The sequence below is a fragment of the Homalodisca vitripennis genome, chromosome 7 (assembly GCF_021130785.1).
Source record: "Homalodisca vitripennis isolate AUS2020 chromosome 7, UT_GWSS_2.1, whole genome shotgun sequence".
In the NCBI taxonomy this organism is placed as follows: Eukaryota; Metazoa; Arthropoda; class Insecta; order Hemiptera; family Cicadellidae; genus Homalodisca; species Homalodisca vitripennis.
In genome coordinates, this window is record NC_060213.1 from 140,509,571 (window position 1) to 140,527,927 (window position 18,357).

Sequence of the window (18,357 nt, forward strand, 5' to 3'; positions counted from 1 at the left end):
TAAATTGGGAAGTAAGCTGTGCCTTTAGAATTTACTACAGGTCCGCCAAATGTTGCTTTACTGCACCCATGTGTAAGCCATTTGATCAAATTAAAAAAATTGTATTTTGTGTCCTGCAGAGGAGGATTTGAAGATTTGCCGTCTCTGGGCTACCCACAATTCCCCCCCCCCACCACCACAACCATGGTACCCTTGGTACCGCGGTGGGTCGATGGCAGCGAGGCGGCCACGCTAAGCGTGTAATAAAATCCAAATAAAATAGGTTGAATTGTCAACATTGAAGTTATTTATAGTTCCAGTTATTATTTTTACCGTACAATATGAGATGTCACAACAAAATTCTTTGACTTCTCTATCTTATCATCAGTTAAAAGTGATTGAGAAAACGATTCACACATCTATATATATAAAAATGAATGTTTGTATGTTTGTCCTTTATGGAATCGTGAACTATTGGACCGATCATGATGAAAATTTGTACGTATATGTATTTTTCCACGGAGAAGGTTTATAAGCTATGCCCATCCCTTTCCCGATTCAGGATTCCGCCCCACTGGTTACAGAAATACCCATAAGAAATGCATTGCAGCAAACATATGTTAACGTCTTTTCAAATTTTTAATCAGCTGTTCTTTGTAAACATATATTACACTTATAGTTTTAAAGCATAGAGTAAGCTTAAGAGAAACGACAAATTTTGTTTAAACTGTTTTTGCAATCACTGTTAAACATAGACTTTACTATCCAGATAATACAATTCAAATTTGACGTAAAAATTCACCTTTAACTGCAATATTTATTTAATATAAACCATGCTCATGCTTGATCAGAAGAGTAATGCAGATATCATAATTACTATCTTACGTTGGCTACAAATATAAAGAATGTTATAAAATCAACCTTAGTTGTTTTTTTTTGACAGAAGTATGGTTCTCAAAACTCCGTGTGTACATATTCTCTCGATCGAGACAACAAAGCAAGCTCAATCGTGGCATCGGAGATATAACTAATTTAATCTAAAATTTATTATAGTAAAAAAAAAAATTTACTAAGTAATATAAGGACTTCGGTTCTTAAGATTTGCGTGCGAAGCCGTGGGTAACAGCTAGATAGAGGCAGGAATATGGTACATACCTTCATAATACGCCCAAGAGGCTCACGATGGAACGACTATCAATTATCTCAGCAATGTTTAGAATGTGATAGAAAAAGAATAAGTGAATATAGTGTACTGTTTTCAACGGGAAATTGCGTGCGAAGCCGCGGGCAACTTTTGCAAAAAATTATTGAAATGCGCAGCAAAGCGCGCCGGGCCCGCTAGTAACCTATAAAATCCGAGTAAAACCCCAACGCGACTGAACTAACTGATATCGGAACAGTGGCGGCGCATGGTGGTGGTGGTTGGTACCGTGGATCAGATAGTGGGGGAGGGGGCGGCAACTTGGCCTGACGGCGCCGGTGGCTCGGCAACTTCAAACTATACCTTCTAGTCCCAGAGGCCAGAGGCCCAGAGCTATCGGCTGACTACTTGCGGGCGAATACTGTCACGTCCCGGAACATACCATATTTCATTTATGTTAGGATTACGAAATAAATGGAATGTATTAAGGGAATGCTTGTTTAAACAATTCCAACTTACAGATTTTTATGTTTACAAACTTATTACAAGTAAATAATTTTTTCACACATTTTTAACTTTTGGAATAACTTATTTTGTACTGTTTTACCAAAATTTGCCGCCCCCTGAATTCTGTCGCCCTGGGCTACAGCCCATATATAAAACCAGCCCTGTGTCTAGTGTCTTCTGTACACTAAATGGAAGTACACTTCCATACATTATTTTTGCATTTTAGCAATTCTAATATTTACAACCCGTTCAGGACACAAATTCTCTATTTTTATAATGTTCATCAAAGTTGATTGCAAGATATGGATCAATTAACTAAGATGCATCGGATGCAAAATACAATGTCACATACTGACTACGTTGATTACCAAAGTCCAGTCAAGCTCTACAGGGACGACTTTTTCCATAATCTAAAAAGTTCTTGATACTTTTTTACTATAGTTATTTACTTAAAATATAAAACGATAAAATTTATTTATTTTACAAACCTTTTATAGCAGAAAAATAAAGTGTACCGAACTCGGCACAAAGTCCAGATTTAGACTAATTCCATTAAAAATAATTAAGATGCACATTTCACAGTTGGTTAATTTAGAATACATTAATATTAATTTTTTATGTGTTTCATTAAAAAATTATATTTTTACGAAATTCCAACTAGCAAATGTAAATAAATAGAGCCAAAAAGAGAACTTACGTTTCTGTAAAATTGTAAATTACGCTTGTTTTAGTTAAAAAGTACACTAGCTCTCAAACAAATTCTTGAAATTTTTAAATTCTAAGAAACATACACAGTCACTATTGCACGAATGTCCTAATTCGGTCTACAACTCCAAATAGATGTTTAAAACTATGAGCACCTTTGGTCTTTGTATTAAATGGGCATGTATGATTAGTTAAACGTAATTTTTTTTTATACTTACTTCCAGGGCCGTACTCAGCTTCGGTGGGCCCCGGTCATGTCCCTTCAAACAGACGTGTGGTGAGGTCCAGCCCCGGCTCCCCGATGGCCTGATGGCCCAGGCTTCGATAAAATTGTCCCAAAAAACGGTCTGAGCACGGGCCTGACTACTTCTTATATACAATATTCAAATGGCTCAACAAAACAAAGCATAAAGCATCAGGAAACAAATTGTCAGACTTGTAATCACATACATAATGCATCTAACACATGCTTAAAGTTGAAGCACACACTTGAGGCACAACTTAGAAACTCAAGAAACCAGCAGCTACAGCTGAGCCCTTTGAGTGCTAAGTATTTATTGAGTGGGTGTACTGAAAAGTGCCAGCCCTTTTGAAGGCGTTTTGCAAGGTATCAGTAAAAAAATCACAGTTTGATTGTTTAATAAGCTATCAACATATTTTTTCCCTGAAAACTCTGCTAATTAACATAAAACAACAAAGTTATTATACAATTAAATTTAGGAATACTAAAAATGGACTTACCTAAAACATTCCAGAATTTATTTATAAATTTAATTTTTCAACCAAATTATCGATACCAAAAATATTCATATCCTTTTCTTTGTACATGCCACTGGAAAGAGTATGCAGTTGTCTGTAAATATTGAAAAATTCATATCATTATCTTCAATAATGAGTGAGTTATACAAATTTTAAGTAACTAATGTCACATTGTTCCGGTAGCCATGGCAGCCAAAAATGTTTATATGTGAGTTTCATGAGTTTGTAAAATAAACACAAAACTATACAAACACACTTAAACTTGATGAAAACTTCTTTGAAAGTACATACATACACACACAAAACAATACAAATGAAAAATTTTCAACTCGGCCTGACCAGTGTTTTTAGCAATGGTGTTTAGGGAGGCATTTTGAATGTAAGCCTGTCTTACAATTTACACACATAAATTATGGTTTTTTCGCTTGCCACCTGCCTGAGTGCTCTCTCTGCTACACATGCAGCAATTGTTTTCTCTACTATCAGGAATTTTTTTAATGAGGCCATAAATAATACTCTATCTTCACCAGCACCAACCCTACTATAAATATTATATTATATTATAATGCGCGTTGGAGTAATGTTCGCCAAATCTGAAACATTGGGCTGGGTTTCTTGCAATGCAATCCCTTGCTAAGTCCTCTACAACTTATATGGTATAATGTAATCAGTTTAAAGACTTGTCTGTATTATTCTGATAGAGAATATAAGAATTTAGAACCGGGCAATTATATTAAATGTTACTTTCTTCCAAACTGTTACGGTTCTGCGATCATCCAAATACTCGGAAAGCATTTTGGTCATTCCCATCTATGCCTCCCATAAAATCATTATAATCTCTCACCATTTAGGTTTTTTAGTTATGTGTATAAAACTTCCTCGTTTTTTGCTCTTGCTTTCATTTTCCATTTTGGCTTTGGTGGATAACAGAAGAACTTGTTTTCTTTGACTTTGTTTTCCACTAAAACCTAGCATCAACACATAGTCTTTTCTCAAATATTTTGTATCTCCAACTTTAAATTTAGTGGTCATTGAATTTGGAATCTCCTTTCTATTATGTTTTAGCGTTCCAGTCAAAAATTTTAATTTATAATAGAGGTATTTGGCTAATACAAGTGATGGTTAAAAATTGTCGGCAAAAATATGGTGGCCTTTGTTCAACAGATTTGTCATTTTCAGAAGCCTAACAAAAACATAGTGTCTCAATCCTGCCTTTTTTATTTCATTTACATCGTCATTGTTGGTAACTCCTTTGTAAACAAAGAATGACAGATGATAATGTGACACAGTCTCATACTGACCATAATTTTACATCAAAACGATGCCTATTTGGTTACAAATTATTGCAATTAAAAACTGATCAGCATACATGTTTGTATATCTCACAAACATATCCAACAGAATTGGCGAGAAGAATAAGTTGAAATAGCTAACTGGAGCTGAGTTTCTATTTGGACAATGTTTGATTGAAAAGTTACAATTAAAAGACAAACTGTCATTGTAACCTGGATCATTTTCCTGATTAACGTCGGCCCATCCAGTTCCATCTTCAGAGTCTTCATCTGAACTATCAGAGATGACATTTCTAGGCCTAGCTCTAGGCTTTGACGTTGGCTGAAAGCTAGGGCTAGACTCCACATATGACGAGTCAGGATTTACAAAAACTGGTTGTTGCCTAGGCCTAATAGGTAATTGATTACTTGGTCCAGCTTGGTCAAAGTCAACAGCAGGGTCATAGTCGCGTTCATTGTCAGTATCATCCCCAAATAAACCTGTCACTACAATTGTCTTCAGAAACAATTTCATCGCTCACAAAACGTCAAGGTATTCTTCTTCAACAACTCTCCTTATGGTATTCTCACTTAAAGGGGACCTTGAGCGATCCGTAATTGTACATTGACAAACTATTCTCTAGACTAAAATAATATAATATTTACAAACGAAATATATACAACTGCACTTCAGAACGTAACCTCAAACAACAACACAGTACGAGACAAACAAAGCACTGAGAAATCTGCGTCACAATCTCTTGACAGTGATGTCAGTGCCTTCTAGATAAGACGATTCAAGAGGGGAAAAAATGAATAGAATGCTGTTGTACATTGTTTTATTCAATAAATAATATTCAGTACGGTACAATAGCAGTACTACAACACTGTGCTAGGGAGTGTGCATGCCACATTTACCACAAAAATAGAGATTTCTGGATGTGAAACCTAACTATAAAATTTAAGACAGAGGAGTGTAGGAGAGGCGGTGGCATGTACCAGTGCTACCAACATGCCCATCCGGAAACACTGTCACCAGAATTTCTTTTAGAATGTCTTCGGAATTGTTCATAAATACAAATAGATGTCGGATAGTATAGCAGAATGAGAAAATGATCGCATTTACAATGTTCCCACATCAATATTTATACGAAAATAAACTCAAAGATGACCTTACAGCACATTTTAAAACACCATTCATCACTAACGGAGACATAGTACCCTAATCCAACTGTAGAAAGTATTATTTAATTTATTAATTTCCTATAGATAAAAATATAATGTGAGGATCACATACTATTATGATTAAGCACCTTGAAAATTTCTGGCTTTAGTACGTTCAATTGACTTTATTCTATTTATGAGATAGACAGTACAAAATAACTTTTCTTTGTGAGAAATAACAAATAGCTGTTGTTTTGTAGCCTTAAAACCATGTATAAAAATGTCCCTATATAAGTTAAACAGTCTTAAAACATTTTTACAATTAAATAAACTAAGTCTAATGAAATATAACTTAAGTCACAAACTAAGCTTAAAACTAAATTAGAAATAATAAACAAAAATTAAGTTAAAACTGAAAATCAAATATAATCATTGTTTAACCTGATTTACCACTTTATAACTTAATTTAAGGAGCATTTGATAACAGATCATTTGCTTCAAGTGGAATGTAAATTGTTACAGGACTACTGATTAAGAAAAGTGTTAGATTTGTTGGTATTTGAACTTACTGAAACTGTTTTATTGATGAGGAGGGTAATGCAAGTTTGACGAGGTTGGTAGGACTGATACAGGAGCTAGAGGGTTGTCAGGTACTGCGGACTCTGGGTCTTCTCAGATCCGAATTCTCGTGAGAACGGGACTGCAGATAAACAGAAACGTTCCTATGAGAATCTGCCCATCCTGGATCGATGACACAGGCCGGACTACTTGCAATCAGATTAACTGAGTCAGAACGGTTGAATTTAAAAATGAATTAAATAAAGCAGTACATTTTTAAGGAGGAAGAGTAAAATATATTTTTAGCCTTTTCCTACCCATTGTCGGGGGTCTCAGATTTACAAAAAAAAAACATTGATTACGTCTTAATGGCAGAATCATAATTAGTGTTTTATATAAATTTTTACATATAAAGTCACTGATAGAAGATTGTCTAATAAGAATAATAAACAAGCACATTTATTGGCTCATATTTATGAAAGTGTTTTGTTACTGATATAAAATGTGCTGTATTTGTATTCATAGATAACAGCATACATTCTTTTTATTCATAAATTAAGTTTTTTTGTTTTCAGACTGATCCAACAAATACATTTAGGAATAACTAACTGCCTTTTAAAAGAATTTCAATAAATAGTCATGGGAAGTTTTAATAAAATTATATTTTATAATATTCTTCTCAACTGCATAAGTCTTTGGGCAAATCATCATGCAGTTAAAATCTCACTGCTGACTGCTGTCACTTTACTATTTTGACAGAACACTCTTTGGATCGGGAAATATGTATAAATAAATATAAACACACATTCTCATTAAATTCAGTAAGCAATAAAATGCCAGGTATAGTACAGTATTTGGAATTTACAGATAATTATGTAATTAAAATTAATTATTAAGATAATGGTTTAATAAACGAGTAGTTCAAATATTTTGATTAAAAGGATGACAGATGATTCTTGTTGACAATAAAGTTAAACGTGGCCTTGATTTTTAACATTATTTAAATACAATTTTTGTGGAAAAATAACATTTTTATTTTTAGTTAGGTCCGCTACGATTTTTTAATTTAATTAACCAATAATAATAATTGTAACCAAGAAAGCAAGAGCTGTTCATTACGGCTCCTCTAAGGTGGGCAGAGCTCTAGGATGGTGGCAGAGGCGCAGTGCTAGGTTAGGTCAGGTCGGGGATGCAGTTCCATTGGGGGCTGGTCCAATGAAGCCACAAGGCTCGGCGTGGGATGTGAAATTAACTTGTGTTTCTCCTTCTCATCCAGCCAGTGAGTTGAGGCTCATTCTCAAACAATCTCACACTTCAATTGACTATGATTGGTAACATTACAGGCTAGGTTAGGTTAACTGTTTTGAGCAGTGTTTGTAGTATAAAAATCGGCAATCAATCCAACTTTGTATCAATCTTTATTAACTTTTCTTAAGCAACCATTAATGGAATCATTTTTATCCATCTCACTTACAACTTCAATTCACTAAGTTGTTAAATACTTGTAACTGAGATCCTATAACCTTAAAATATATGTCATGAGCTTTATGGAAGAATTAATTAATGTTTGTGTCAAACAAAACTGACACCTCCCCCACATATCCTTGACCCAAATGTTTTTATGAAAGAGGAAGATTTAAAATAAGAAAAAAAAATTAGCATCTAGTAATATTATGGTATTAACAAAGTAGGCTATGGGCTCTTTTGTATTCAGTTCGTTGAAACCGCAAATATACATATGAAGAAGTACGAAGAACGACCAGCACGTGCAAAGAGTAAATTGGTTGACTATCCGGAAAATGATCAACGTTGTAAGGGTTGTCAAGTTTTGAAAATCATGAAAATTTGCCCAATAGCTGTAATGGGCAGAGCTGGTTCTGCTCCAGCGTTCATAGGTTAGCTCTGGAGTAAGCCTTTTGTTGACAAATGTCGGATTTAGGTCAGACTGCTGCTTAATTTACAACCCTTCTATAACTGTTGTAATCGAACAGTGGTTTCAATAAGTGTTAAATTATTTGCACACCCTGCGGAAACTATTAATAATTTGGTTCGAAGCACTGATTGTAATGATTAAAATGCCCAAACTTCTTGATGTCCTCACTCATTGAAAGCAACATTAGAATTGATTTCTGTTCACCTAGTTGATATTTTTCATTAAAACTTTTGGCACGTATCTTGTGTCTACTACAAATATTATCCAACCAATGTATATTTATTCTATATATATGGTGATAAAAGCAAACACCAATATAGTTCTCGCTTTACAGAATGAACCAACTTTAAATACCAACTTTTTCTGAAGATGGCAAAAGACAGAACTATTACTTTAATTATTTCATTTTCAAAAATAGTAATTTAGTCGTTGCAATGAAACCCATGAAAAAATTATACAGAACTCGTTGTTAATGAAACCTGACTTAATAAATATGTATTTCGAATGAAAAACACTTTTCAATCTATACTCAGAGCTTAGCAACCCTTTTAATTTAAAAAAATCATACTTTGATCATTATTGCGGTTTATTATTAATAATGCACATTTCAGTAAGAATATACTCCTTTAATGGATACTACGGTTACATTTTTTTAGTTTTAAAAGTGTGTATTTAACAATGAAAATCATATCATAACTAAAAATATCTTTAATTTCATATGTTGAATATTGTAGCTGATCGATCATTTTCTTTAATCGACAATTATGAAACATGTTAAAAATAAAAACAAAACTGTATAGGATATTTTTGTAGTTAGTTACTGAATACAAGAATAAATGACTGACAAGATACTGCACTCAGGTACATTATTAACTTTCTGTTAAATTTCTCAAGTGATTTATTTGTACTTTTTAGTCATTTTCTAATCAGAATAGATCTAAGTGAGCTGAAATACATTGCAAAAGATGATAATAATAATCACAAAATAAACTGTATGGTTACTGCATTACAATTCTCTCCAATCCTGCAAAGTTGTTAATAGTTTTTTGAATGTTTTATTTAAAACTATTTTAACAAATCTACAATAATCAATTTTGATTGATTGAACCAGTGTTAGTTAAACCTAACCTTGCCTTTCACACATTCACACGTTTTAACTTGACTAAAAATTATGTTTTAAAATATATAGGTATGTATATATTTTATTTTTCAGACCCAAACAATAAGAAAAATATATTTTGATTTTATTAGAAGGAAAAGAAGATCGCCTGTAAGACATATAAAGCTATATGCATATAATATTGTATTTACTAGCCTAAATACATGACCTACATTTACTTAATATATATCTGAATATAATAATATTAACTACATTTAACAATAAACTATATAATTGAATAACAAAAACAACTTTTATTTTAATAGGTTGGAATTAGGAAAAAAATAACAAAATGGAAAACGAGTAAAAAAGGACAGACCAAAAGGCATCACTTTGTTTAAAATTTAATTAGTATTTTGCCCTTGCTTACACAGACTAAATTTGTTTAGTCAAAGTTACAGTAAAATTTATGATATTTTACATTGATAAATATTTTACTGGATTTGTACCTGTTCTTTGATAGAGAATAAAAATTTAAAACTGGTATACAATCGAAAGTGAATTCTAAAAATATTACTTTAACTACATGTTTTTTTTAAACTTTTTTGAACATTTTAAGCGGTTAAAAATTAAGCTAAATATATGAATGCAATAAATTAACTAAGCATTATGTAAAACTAAAAATAAATAGAACTACCAATTTACAGAACAAAACCGAAATAACTATAAAACTACATTAAGTCTTTTACACGTCACCGACATTACGCTGAGATCGATGGTTGAAGAAACACCACCAAACTTGTACTGCACGTACGCTGACTGCTTTGATTTTTAAAAATATAATGTGATTGTACTAAATCTTACTAAAACTAAAATTTCTTAAGGTTAAATGTATACGTATATAAAAATATTTCGATCTATCACTGGAAACAATCTGTTGTTAACCGCTTCTGCAATCTTCTTGGCTAGAAATGAGGACGACTGGTGGGAAACGATCAGACATCGACGGGGAAAGTGAACGACAAACACCTAAGATAGGCCTTGGATGGCTCCAAACAGGAGGTTGGCGCCAGGGGATAAACAAGTGAACGAAAGGGGACAGTGAGGGGTGACCAACGGAACAACGGTTGAACATCAGGCCTAAATCATTATTACAGTGTTTTGCGACCATTTGAGCTGAAACCAGGAGAGTCTTCTCCACAAATTCTTCCTGCTGCAGGGCAAACCTCCTGTCAACCAGAGACAATTTTTAGTGTCACACTTAGCGCTAACAATTATACACTACTTCTGTGAGAACTAAATAATAAGTGTATTGTGTTACTGTTGGTCTTGAATTTGAGATAAAGATACGATTTTTTCCAAAATTCGTATAGAACAGAACATGAATCGACTGGAAAAAGACAGTATCACTGCAATAGACATTGTCAACCAAAAGAAAGGAAAATTATTATGATTAAAGAAGCATTAATTAGTAAAACGGGTTAGCTTTATAAGAAGAATATAAAAACATAAAGAACAAACTGAAATAAAAATCAATACTCAATAGAAAAAAATGGAATCATAAAAACTATACAAAAATAAATTTTATCATAATATAATTGAATTTAAATAGTCATCCCCATGACTTCGAATTAAAGAGACTCAAATTCTTAATCCTAAAACACCTTCACAAACATAAAAAGTTCTAAAGTAAAAATACAATTAAAATGTATAATTAGATATCAAACAAATTAACATAATTATAGATAATAAAGAAAGAACTAATATATTAATCTCAATAAACATAAAAGAATATGGTTACGAATATAAATTATGAAAATTAAGCTAAAAATAAACATAACTACAAAAATAGGAATGTTCATTAGTTTTAATAATTTAATATAAAATATTAGTTTGTCAAATTAATAGATTTTTTGTATATATAGTCATAACTATTAAAATGTTCATAAAAATACCGTCAACACTATTAATTTATTTTTGTTTAATAACCTCATTTTACTGGGCTGGCGGCTGGGTGGCGGTGGGGGGTGTAGCAGGGGGTGGCTCTGCTTTCTGCTGTGACATGTTGCGCAGTGTGGCCTGCACCTCCTCTGCCACTGCTGCCAACACGAACTGGAACTGCTGTTTTGTGGCAACACTGCCTCCTCGCTGGTCTCGGATATGCTCCAGTGTTGCTGCTATGTCGATCTCCTTCGCCCCCTTGGCCATGCGGTTCAGTACCATATCCAGCAGACAGTAAGTGCCAGTGCGACCAACACCATCGCTGCGACAAGTTTCAAAATCAGCACATTTTTTTAGAGATCCACATAAGATTCAGATCTAAAATGGAATAAATATTTTCAAATTTTGGAAAGAAAGCTTAACTCTGCTTGTTTCCAGACGTCAATCTTAAGAAATGTTGTTGACTTGAAAACAAAACTTATGTTTGCTTCAGTCATGCAATATGGCATGAAGTTTGAGAAGTCCTGGTAGGCTAGAAGACATTTTCAAAGTCCAAAAGAAACATTTAAGGATTATGATATTTTCAAAAAGGAGAACTTCATGAAAGGAATATTTGAAGATTTAAATCTATTAACGTGTCTATTGGTTTATGTGCTGAGATGCTTATTGTTTGTAAGGAACAATTTTAAGGCAAATCACTATAATCATAACTATAATACAAGAATAGAGATATATTACACTTTCTAATTCATATACTTTGAGTGTTCACCACAGTATCTTGGAAGAAAATTATACAATAAGTTACCTACTGGATTTAAATAAATCCAAAAAGAAAATGAATTTAAAATAAGTTTATAAGTTAATAATTTAAAAGTTTCAGACATGTTAAAAGAAAAAAATATTACTCTATTGAAGAATATCTATATGATACAATAATTTAATGACATTAAGAGTATAAATACATAAATTTAGACATTTTATTTTTATGACTGTTTAAAAATGTAATAACATTACACATATTTAATTTATAATTTTGACTTTGACGATGTTTCATAACTGATATTAATATAAGTTATATTTTATACCTTGATAATGTCGTCTATTCTTTCAGCTGTGCTGGTTTACAAGAATGTATTAATGTAAATTGTAACAATAAAGAATGAGAATTTGAATTTGAACAAATGGAAAATCTTACTGTGGATTACAGTTTTAGTTGATTACGAACAATTTCAATTAGGCTGAAATAAGTTTTGTTACAAAAATGTAATTATGACAAACATACATTTATATGATCTTGCTGAATTCCATTAAAACATTTTTGGAAGTGGCCAACATAAAACAACAATAGAAAACGTCACTATTAAAGTACCTCAAAAGTACTAAGATTATTTAACCTGCATTTTTGCCTTCTTTAAATACACATTTTATATCACTAAAGAACTAACAAAATTGGAAACATAATATTTTCAGGTATAATTCTTGCCTTGCACGTATGAAAAAAGGCTAAAGGCTATATCGTTATAAAACATAAAAAGCCTCTCTGTTTATTATTTTCATCTCATGATCCATAAAATAAAAATAAAAATAAAAAACTAAATATACCCCTACTGTTTTAATAAACCTCAATCTTATGTAAATTTATTACACATAAATGAAAGTGTTTCTCCTTAGTCCGTTGTGTTTCGATGAAACATATGATTTACATATATTCTAACCTAATATAAGACTATTTAATTAGAATCTATTGAGATTAACAGAAAAATAGTTCATAATGTTTGTACATAAAAATAACTAATCATTTCAGATGTACACCACAGCACAAGTCGCGTAACAGGCTTCGCTGAATATGCATGTACAATTTTGTCTATAACTATATTTATAACTGTACTATTCGCATGTTAAATAAAAGTCATATTATTGTACTCGCTTTGGTTACAAAAGTATTTATTCTACACTATCAAGGACATAGTCAGGAAAAAATTTTTGGTGGGGTCCAGGCAACTGAAATTTTTCCGTAGTGGACAGAGAGTAAGACCCCATTTTGTTCCTTAAAAAGTTCTTGACTCGTTTCTTTATTGAGAACAATCTTTCAGCAGTACATGTCAGTAATAATGAATTATTTAAATAATAATAATCGTTTACTAAAAAAGTAATTGAAAAAATAAAAAATTTGTGGGGGTTTGGACCCCTTGGAGCCCCTTACCGTGGCAACGCCCTTGTCTACAATACAACCTAGTATTATTGGAAAATTAGTTGATAAACCAGATTTTATTTAAAAAAAATTGAATATTTGATTATAATTGTTATTGAAAATCACAAATTAAAAATATTAAGTTGTAAAAATGTTATAAGATTTATCTTGTATTTTATTACTAGCATTGAAACTACATTTTTATTAACCTTCTATGAAATTATGAAGAGATTCAAGTAGAATAAATATTCCTTTTTTAAATTACAATATTTATTGTTAACAGTTGTGTAAATATTTATATTTAATGAATAATATTTACTTCATTAAGATATGGGAGCTTACTTGCCCTAATAGTTCCAAATAGGCTGTATTACTAAACGATCCTTGTTTCTCTGTATCCGAACAAATTAAAAAATGTCGCTATAATACTGCGTCCAACTTTGAGGAATTAAAACAATTACTCACCAAATCTCGTAATCAGGGTTGATAAAAAACACAAGATTTATACTACCCAATATTACCTTAGGTTGGTATTTCTTAAAGCGCATAAGATACTCAGAGTTTAATAATGTAGTCCACTATACCGTTTAGTTTTCTCTCATATTGAATACATTTTCGTGTGGATACAGACTTACCTGCAGTGTACAGCGATAGGGCAAGAGCGGCCTCTGAAGGACTTGTTCACTTTCCTGAAACCAATAACACACTTTTGATAGCGTTCTTGAAAGCTATTCGAATACATATTAACTTTTGTGCAAACAGTACATTTTGTTTTGTAATAATTGATGAACGAAAAGTAAGGAACTAAGAAATATAAAAAGTATAGCAGTTTTCAATGGATACTCAACAAAATTAATTGACAGTTTATTAAAAAAACAAAAGAAGAATTTATTAAAAACATCAAGAACAACTTTAAAAAGCGAACAAGAAGAAAAAATAAACTGGCAATTCATGGGTTATGGTCCATTTTATACAGAAATTATAAAAGTATTTAGAAAAAATGTTGACATGAACATAACATTTTGCACAACGAATAAGATAAACAATCTAATTGGAAATCCAAATGATAAAATTTTAAATGAAAATAAAAGTGGAATTTACAAAATTAACTGTGAAGACTGTGATAAGATTTACATTGGCCAGACGAAACGAACCATTAAAAAAAGATTTAAAGAACACGAAAGATATTAAAAATACGGACAAACTAAAAAATCAACTATTGCCAAACATGCATTAGAAACAAATAACACTTTTAAAAATTTCACATTATTAAAACAAGTCCATAAGCAAGAAGAACTTGACGCTTATGAAACATTGTACATAACAAAACATAAAGATAAAATATTGAATAATGATTTTGGACCGATTCAAAATTCACCCTTCCTTTAAAATATAACAAAATTCTTTTTGACCCAAATTTTTATACATATATTAATATTTATTTTATTTTACTTTAAATTAAACAAATCTTGTATTAAGCTTTACTCAGCTGATAATTAATTTTAAATGTTAAATATTTATATTATTCAAATTGTTATTTCACACCTGATGATGGCATCTTTGATGCTGAAAGACCTCTTGTATAAAAAATAAAATTATTGGAGAATTGTGACTTTTCGTTCATCAATTATTACAAAGTAGTGTATTCCAATAAGAAGAGCTCCTCCTTCAATGAAAAGTACATTTTGTATTAAGTTTGATTATTCACAACAAATTAATATCAAAGCATTCCATAAACAGGGTGTCCATAAATTACTCTATCAGACTTCACGATTATATTTATCAGGCCAAAAAGAGTAAGAAATGTCAGTTAGTTTACTGTATGTGTTTTTTGGATAAATAATATATTGTTACATAGAATAAAAATATAAAGTTCCAGCTTTCCAAAATGTTTAGTATAATTAAGACCTGTTTAAAAAAAGTTTAAATAAAATATCTTGTTTCAAAATGTCTGGGGTAAGCTATGCTTATTTGAAAAGTGTTACTTCTGGACTCTCTCCTACCTTACTGTTCTAAGACAAATTTCGCATTGCTTCCAATAGAAATGTCACTCAGCAGCATATTCTGCATCGTTGCTCCATGCCATGATACAAAGGATTCCTAGAGGGACGTAATTTGGAATCCTGATGTAACCTGAGAAGCTTACTACAGCACCTCTGAGGTATAATATATAAAAAATTCTATTCCTTATAACCAGATTATCTAAGGTTGCAAAACCACAAGCTGTATTCTAATTTGAAGGAGACAAAGCAAAGGACTAGAGATTTTAGTTTAATAAATGTATAATTATTAGGTATACACAAAAAGTACAACAAAAATACAATATAATAATAGGTAAGCACATCAAAACAAAAGCTTGAAAAGAAACACATAAATGGATGAAATGAACAAAACGAGATGAACGACTTATTAGCTACACAGAAAATTGAGTGAAAGAAATGTTTTCAGAAATGGGAAAATGCTGAAAAATGTGGTAGATGACTCAACTTTTGACTCAATAATTATTTCTGATATACCTTGTTTATTACAATATTACATAAAACTCGATTAAAAAATGAATTAGACCTATCTAGGGAAAAACTGTATAAAAGAGCTCTGGCTTTACATTGTTTTACAAAAGATCCTAAAAGTTTCAAGTGAAGTACTGACCTACGGAACTCCAGGAGTGCCTTGGTGGAGACAGGCACGCCGCCCTCGGGCCATGACAGGAAGTGGAACTGAGTGACTGTTCGGGTCTCTGTGGTCTTCAAATTCTTCAGGTAGAAACTGCGAACTAGATAGTCGTCACACCAGAAGTGCTCGCTCACCAAATGAACCTGGAAAGAGAAGAGGCATTGTCTTTTAAACCCAATGGCCAACAAAAGCAATCTAACCTATGTTTAAGAATTCTATAAGTCATTCACAATTTTTTTAACCAGGATTACATCTTGAAATGATGTAAATGGAATTGAGTATTATGTATAAACTGACATACCACAATAATAACTGAAGATGATATGGTTTGATAAGTCTTGGGCTCGGAAATAAATGTTCTCGTCAGCAAATTGTTTTATCACTTATTGGATCAAATAAACTGTTATTGTAGTTTGTCTGAAATTTCACAGTGGATAACATTTATGTTACAGCTTGCCTTAAATCAAGCCGGCTATATACTTAAGTTAGAAACATTTTGTAAACATCCTGTTAAATATGAATTCAGTTAAGAATTATCAATTTCATCAATCTAATGAATAGGAAAAGATGAAAAAGGCACAAAACATATATTGAAAACTGAGAAAATCTCCAGTGTCACCCATTGATCAATGTCAGTCATTCATCTAATCAAGAATAACATATAACTGAGTTTTAGTGGTTTCAGTTGACAAATACTGAGCTTAAAATGTCTTGTTATACGTTGGTGTTGGGTGGAGAAAGCACCCAGTAAAGTAGTTTTTTTTGGGTAGTAAGTGTACACTTTATGATTTAAACCTTCCTTAGATTAGATTTAATGATATAAAGTAAAATTAAATTCTTTTGAAATTCGATTCTTAATTAATTTTAGAAATAGTACAAAAATATTTATGTACGTAGTGAACATTTATAATATTTACAAATTTACTCATCATTTTGAAAATAGTAGTAGTTTCAGTGGACAACTCTTCTAAAAATTGTCACTTAGTTACAGGAACATTAACTGTTATTTTCTATCAGCTTATACATTTTTTAACAATAGTATGGATTTTCATGGTTAAAAGTGTGATACTGATGTAATATTATATTGTTCCTGTTTTGTTCGGTTGCCTGCCATAGTATTGTGCAGGAAGCATTTCTATGACAACCGCGTGTCGCACAAGTAGTTCTGGCATTTTCTGCGGGATGTCAGCACTTTCTTGGTCCTCTGTCATGAGTGTTATAATCTCGGTAAGTTCGCTGTAGTCGTATAGTGCAGACAGCTATCATGTGCTGTTGCATGTCATCTGTCCTGGAGTATTTCACGCTTTTATTTCTAGTGTTTGTTGTAGCATGGAAATATCCCACACACAAATTAACAATTGGTTTGGATTGTGTGATGCCAACATGGACGCTTAGGATGACTCAGTGGATAATATTTTAAAATATTTAAAAAGACACTAAAAATAAATTTGTTACGTAAAAACTCCACCTGTCTCTATAAAAAAGAGCAAAAACACTCTGAAAAAAATCTATTTAAAGGGTTAAAAATACAAATAAATATAATAAAAGTTGTTATATTCTAAGTGAAAATGAATGAATGTTTAAAGGCAACTCTGGCTTGAATAATCTATGATGGTGCTGACCTCATAAATGTGATAGAGCTCGGAGCCTTCCTCAGGCCAGTATCGATGACACATGGAAACATCGTTCTCGATGAGTCGCGTAAGCATCACCATAACTACACAGCCCTGTTCCCACACCATCTGCCAAAGGTCTGGAGCAGTATGAGGCAATGGGCCCTGTGTGGCGATGTACGCTGGGTTGCGCGGGTCGTGATCCGTCTGCAACAGGAACACATCCTATAAGATACCCTGTCTTGTTGCATCATCCAAAACAGACAAGTGGACATTTTGTTGAGCAACTACAAAATAGTGAAGTGGAATACAAAATAACAAAAGAGTTTTTTTCAACATTATTACATAAAATACATTATTATTTACTTAGGAGAGCATAAAACAATTCTATTTGCAGACAAAATTCATAATACAACTATTTTTAAGGGATAGTATTGAAAACACAAGGGCTCTTTGTACTTTCTAAAATATCACAATCCCAATTCAGTTTTATACGCATATTTTCAACAAAATGGTATTATTAATGTATATTGAACATTCAAAACACTAAAATTTGATAATTGCCTTACTTCAAGGTTTCAAACACTTTCGGTGCTTTCGGAATATTTAAAACTTTAAATTAATACTAAGGCACAGCTTTTGTACGAAATAAATTGGCTGCAAACCTGTTGTGATATAAACTTAAATAAGATTTAAAGAGGGTGTAATTTTATTTTACCCATTTCACACAAATACAAAAACCATGTTGGTGGCAAGGCTACACAAAACATTGGTCTGGATACTTTCTTTGTCATTAAATGGTCAACATTCTGGCAAATTCTAA

At 31.9% G+C, this 18,357-nt stretch overlaps 1 protein-coding gene across 1 annotated transcript in view; it reads right to left on the reverse strand.

Moving 5' to 3' along the window:
- Positions 1-5,184: 5,184 nt before the first annotated feature.
- Positions 5,185-18,357, reverse strand: part of LOC124366432 (receptor-type tyrosine-protein phosphatase N2) — a 317,729-nt gene continuing 304,556 nt past the window's right edge. The window contains exons 22-26 of the mRNA XM_046822981.1: positions 17,544-17,741; positions 15,898-16,064; positions 13,884-13,937; positions 11,106-11,379; positions 5,185-10,345 (exon numbers count right to left, since the gene is read on the reverse strand). Coding sequence (XP_046678937.1) covers positions 11,112-11,379; positions 13,884-13,937; positions 15,898-16,064; positions 17,544-17,741 — 687 coding nt within the window. The 3' untranslated portion in view covers positions 5,185-10,345; positions 11,106-11,111. The remainder of the gene's footprint in view (positions 10,346-11,105; positions 11,380-13,883; positions 13,938-15,897; positions 16,065-17,543; positions 17,742-18,357) is intronic.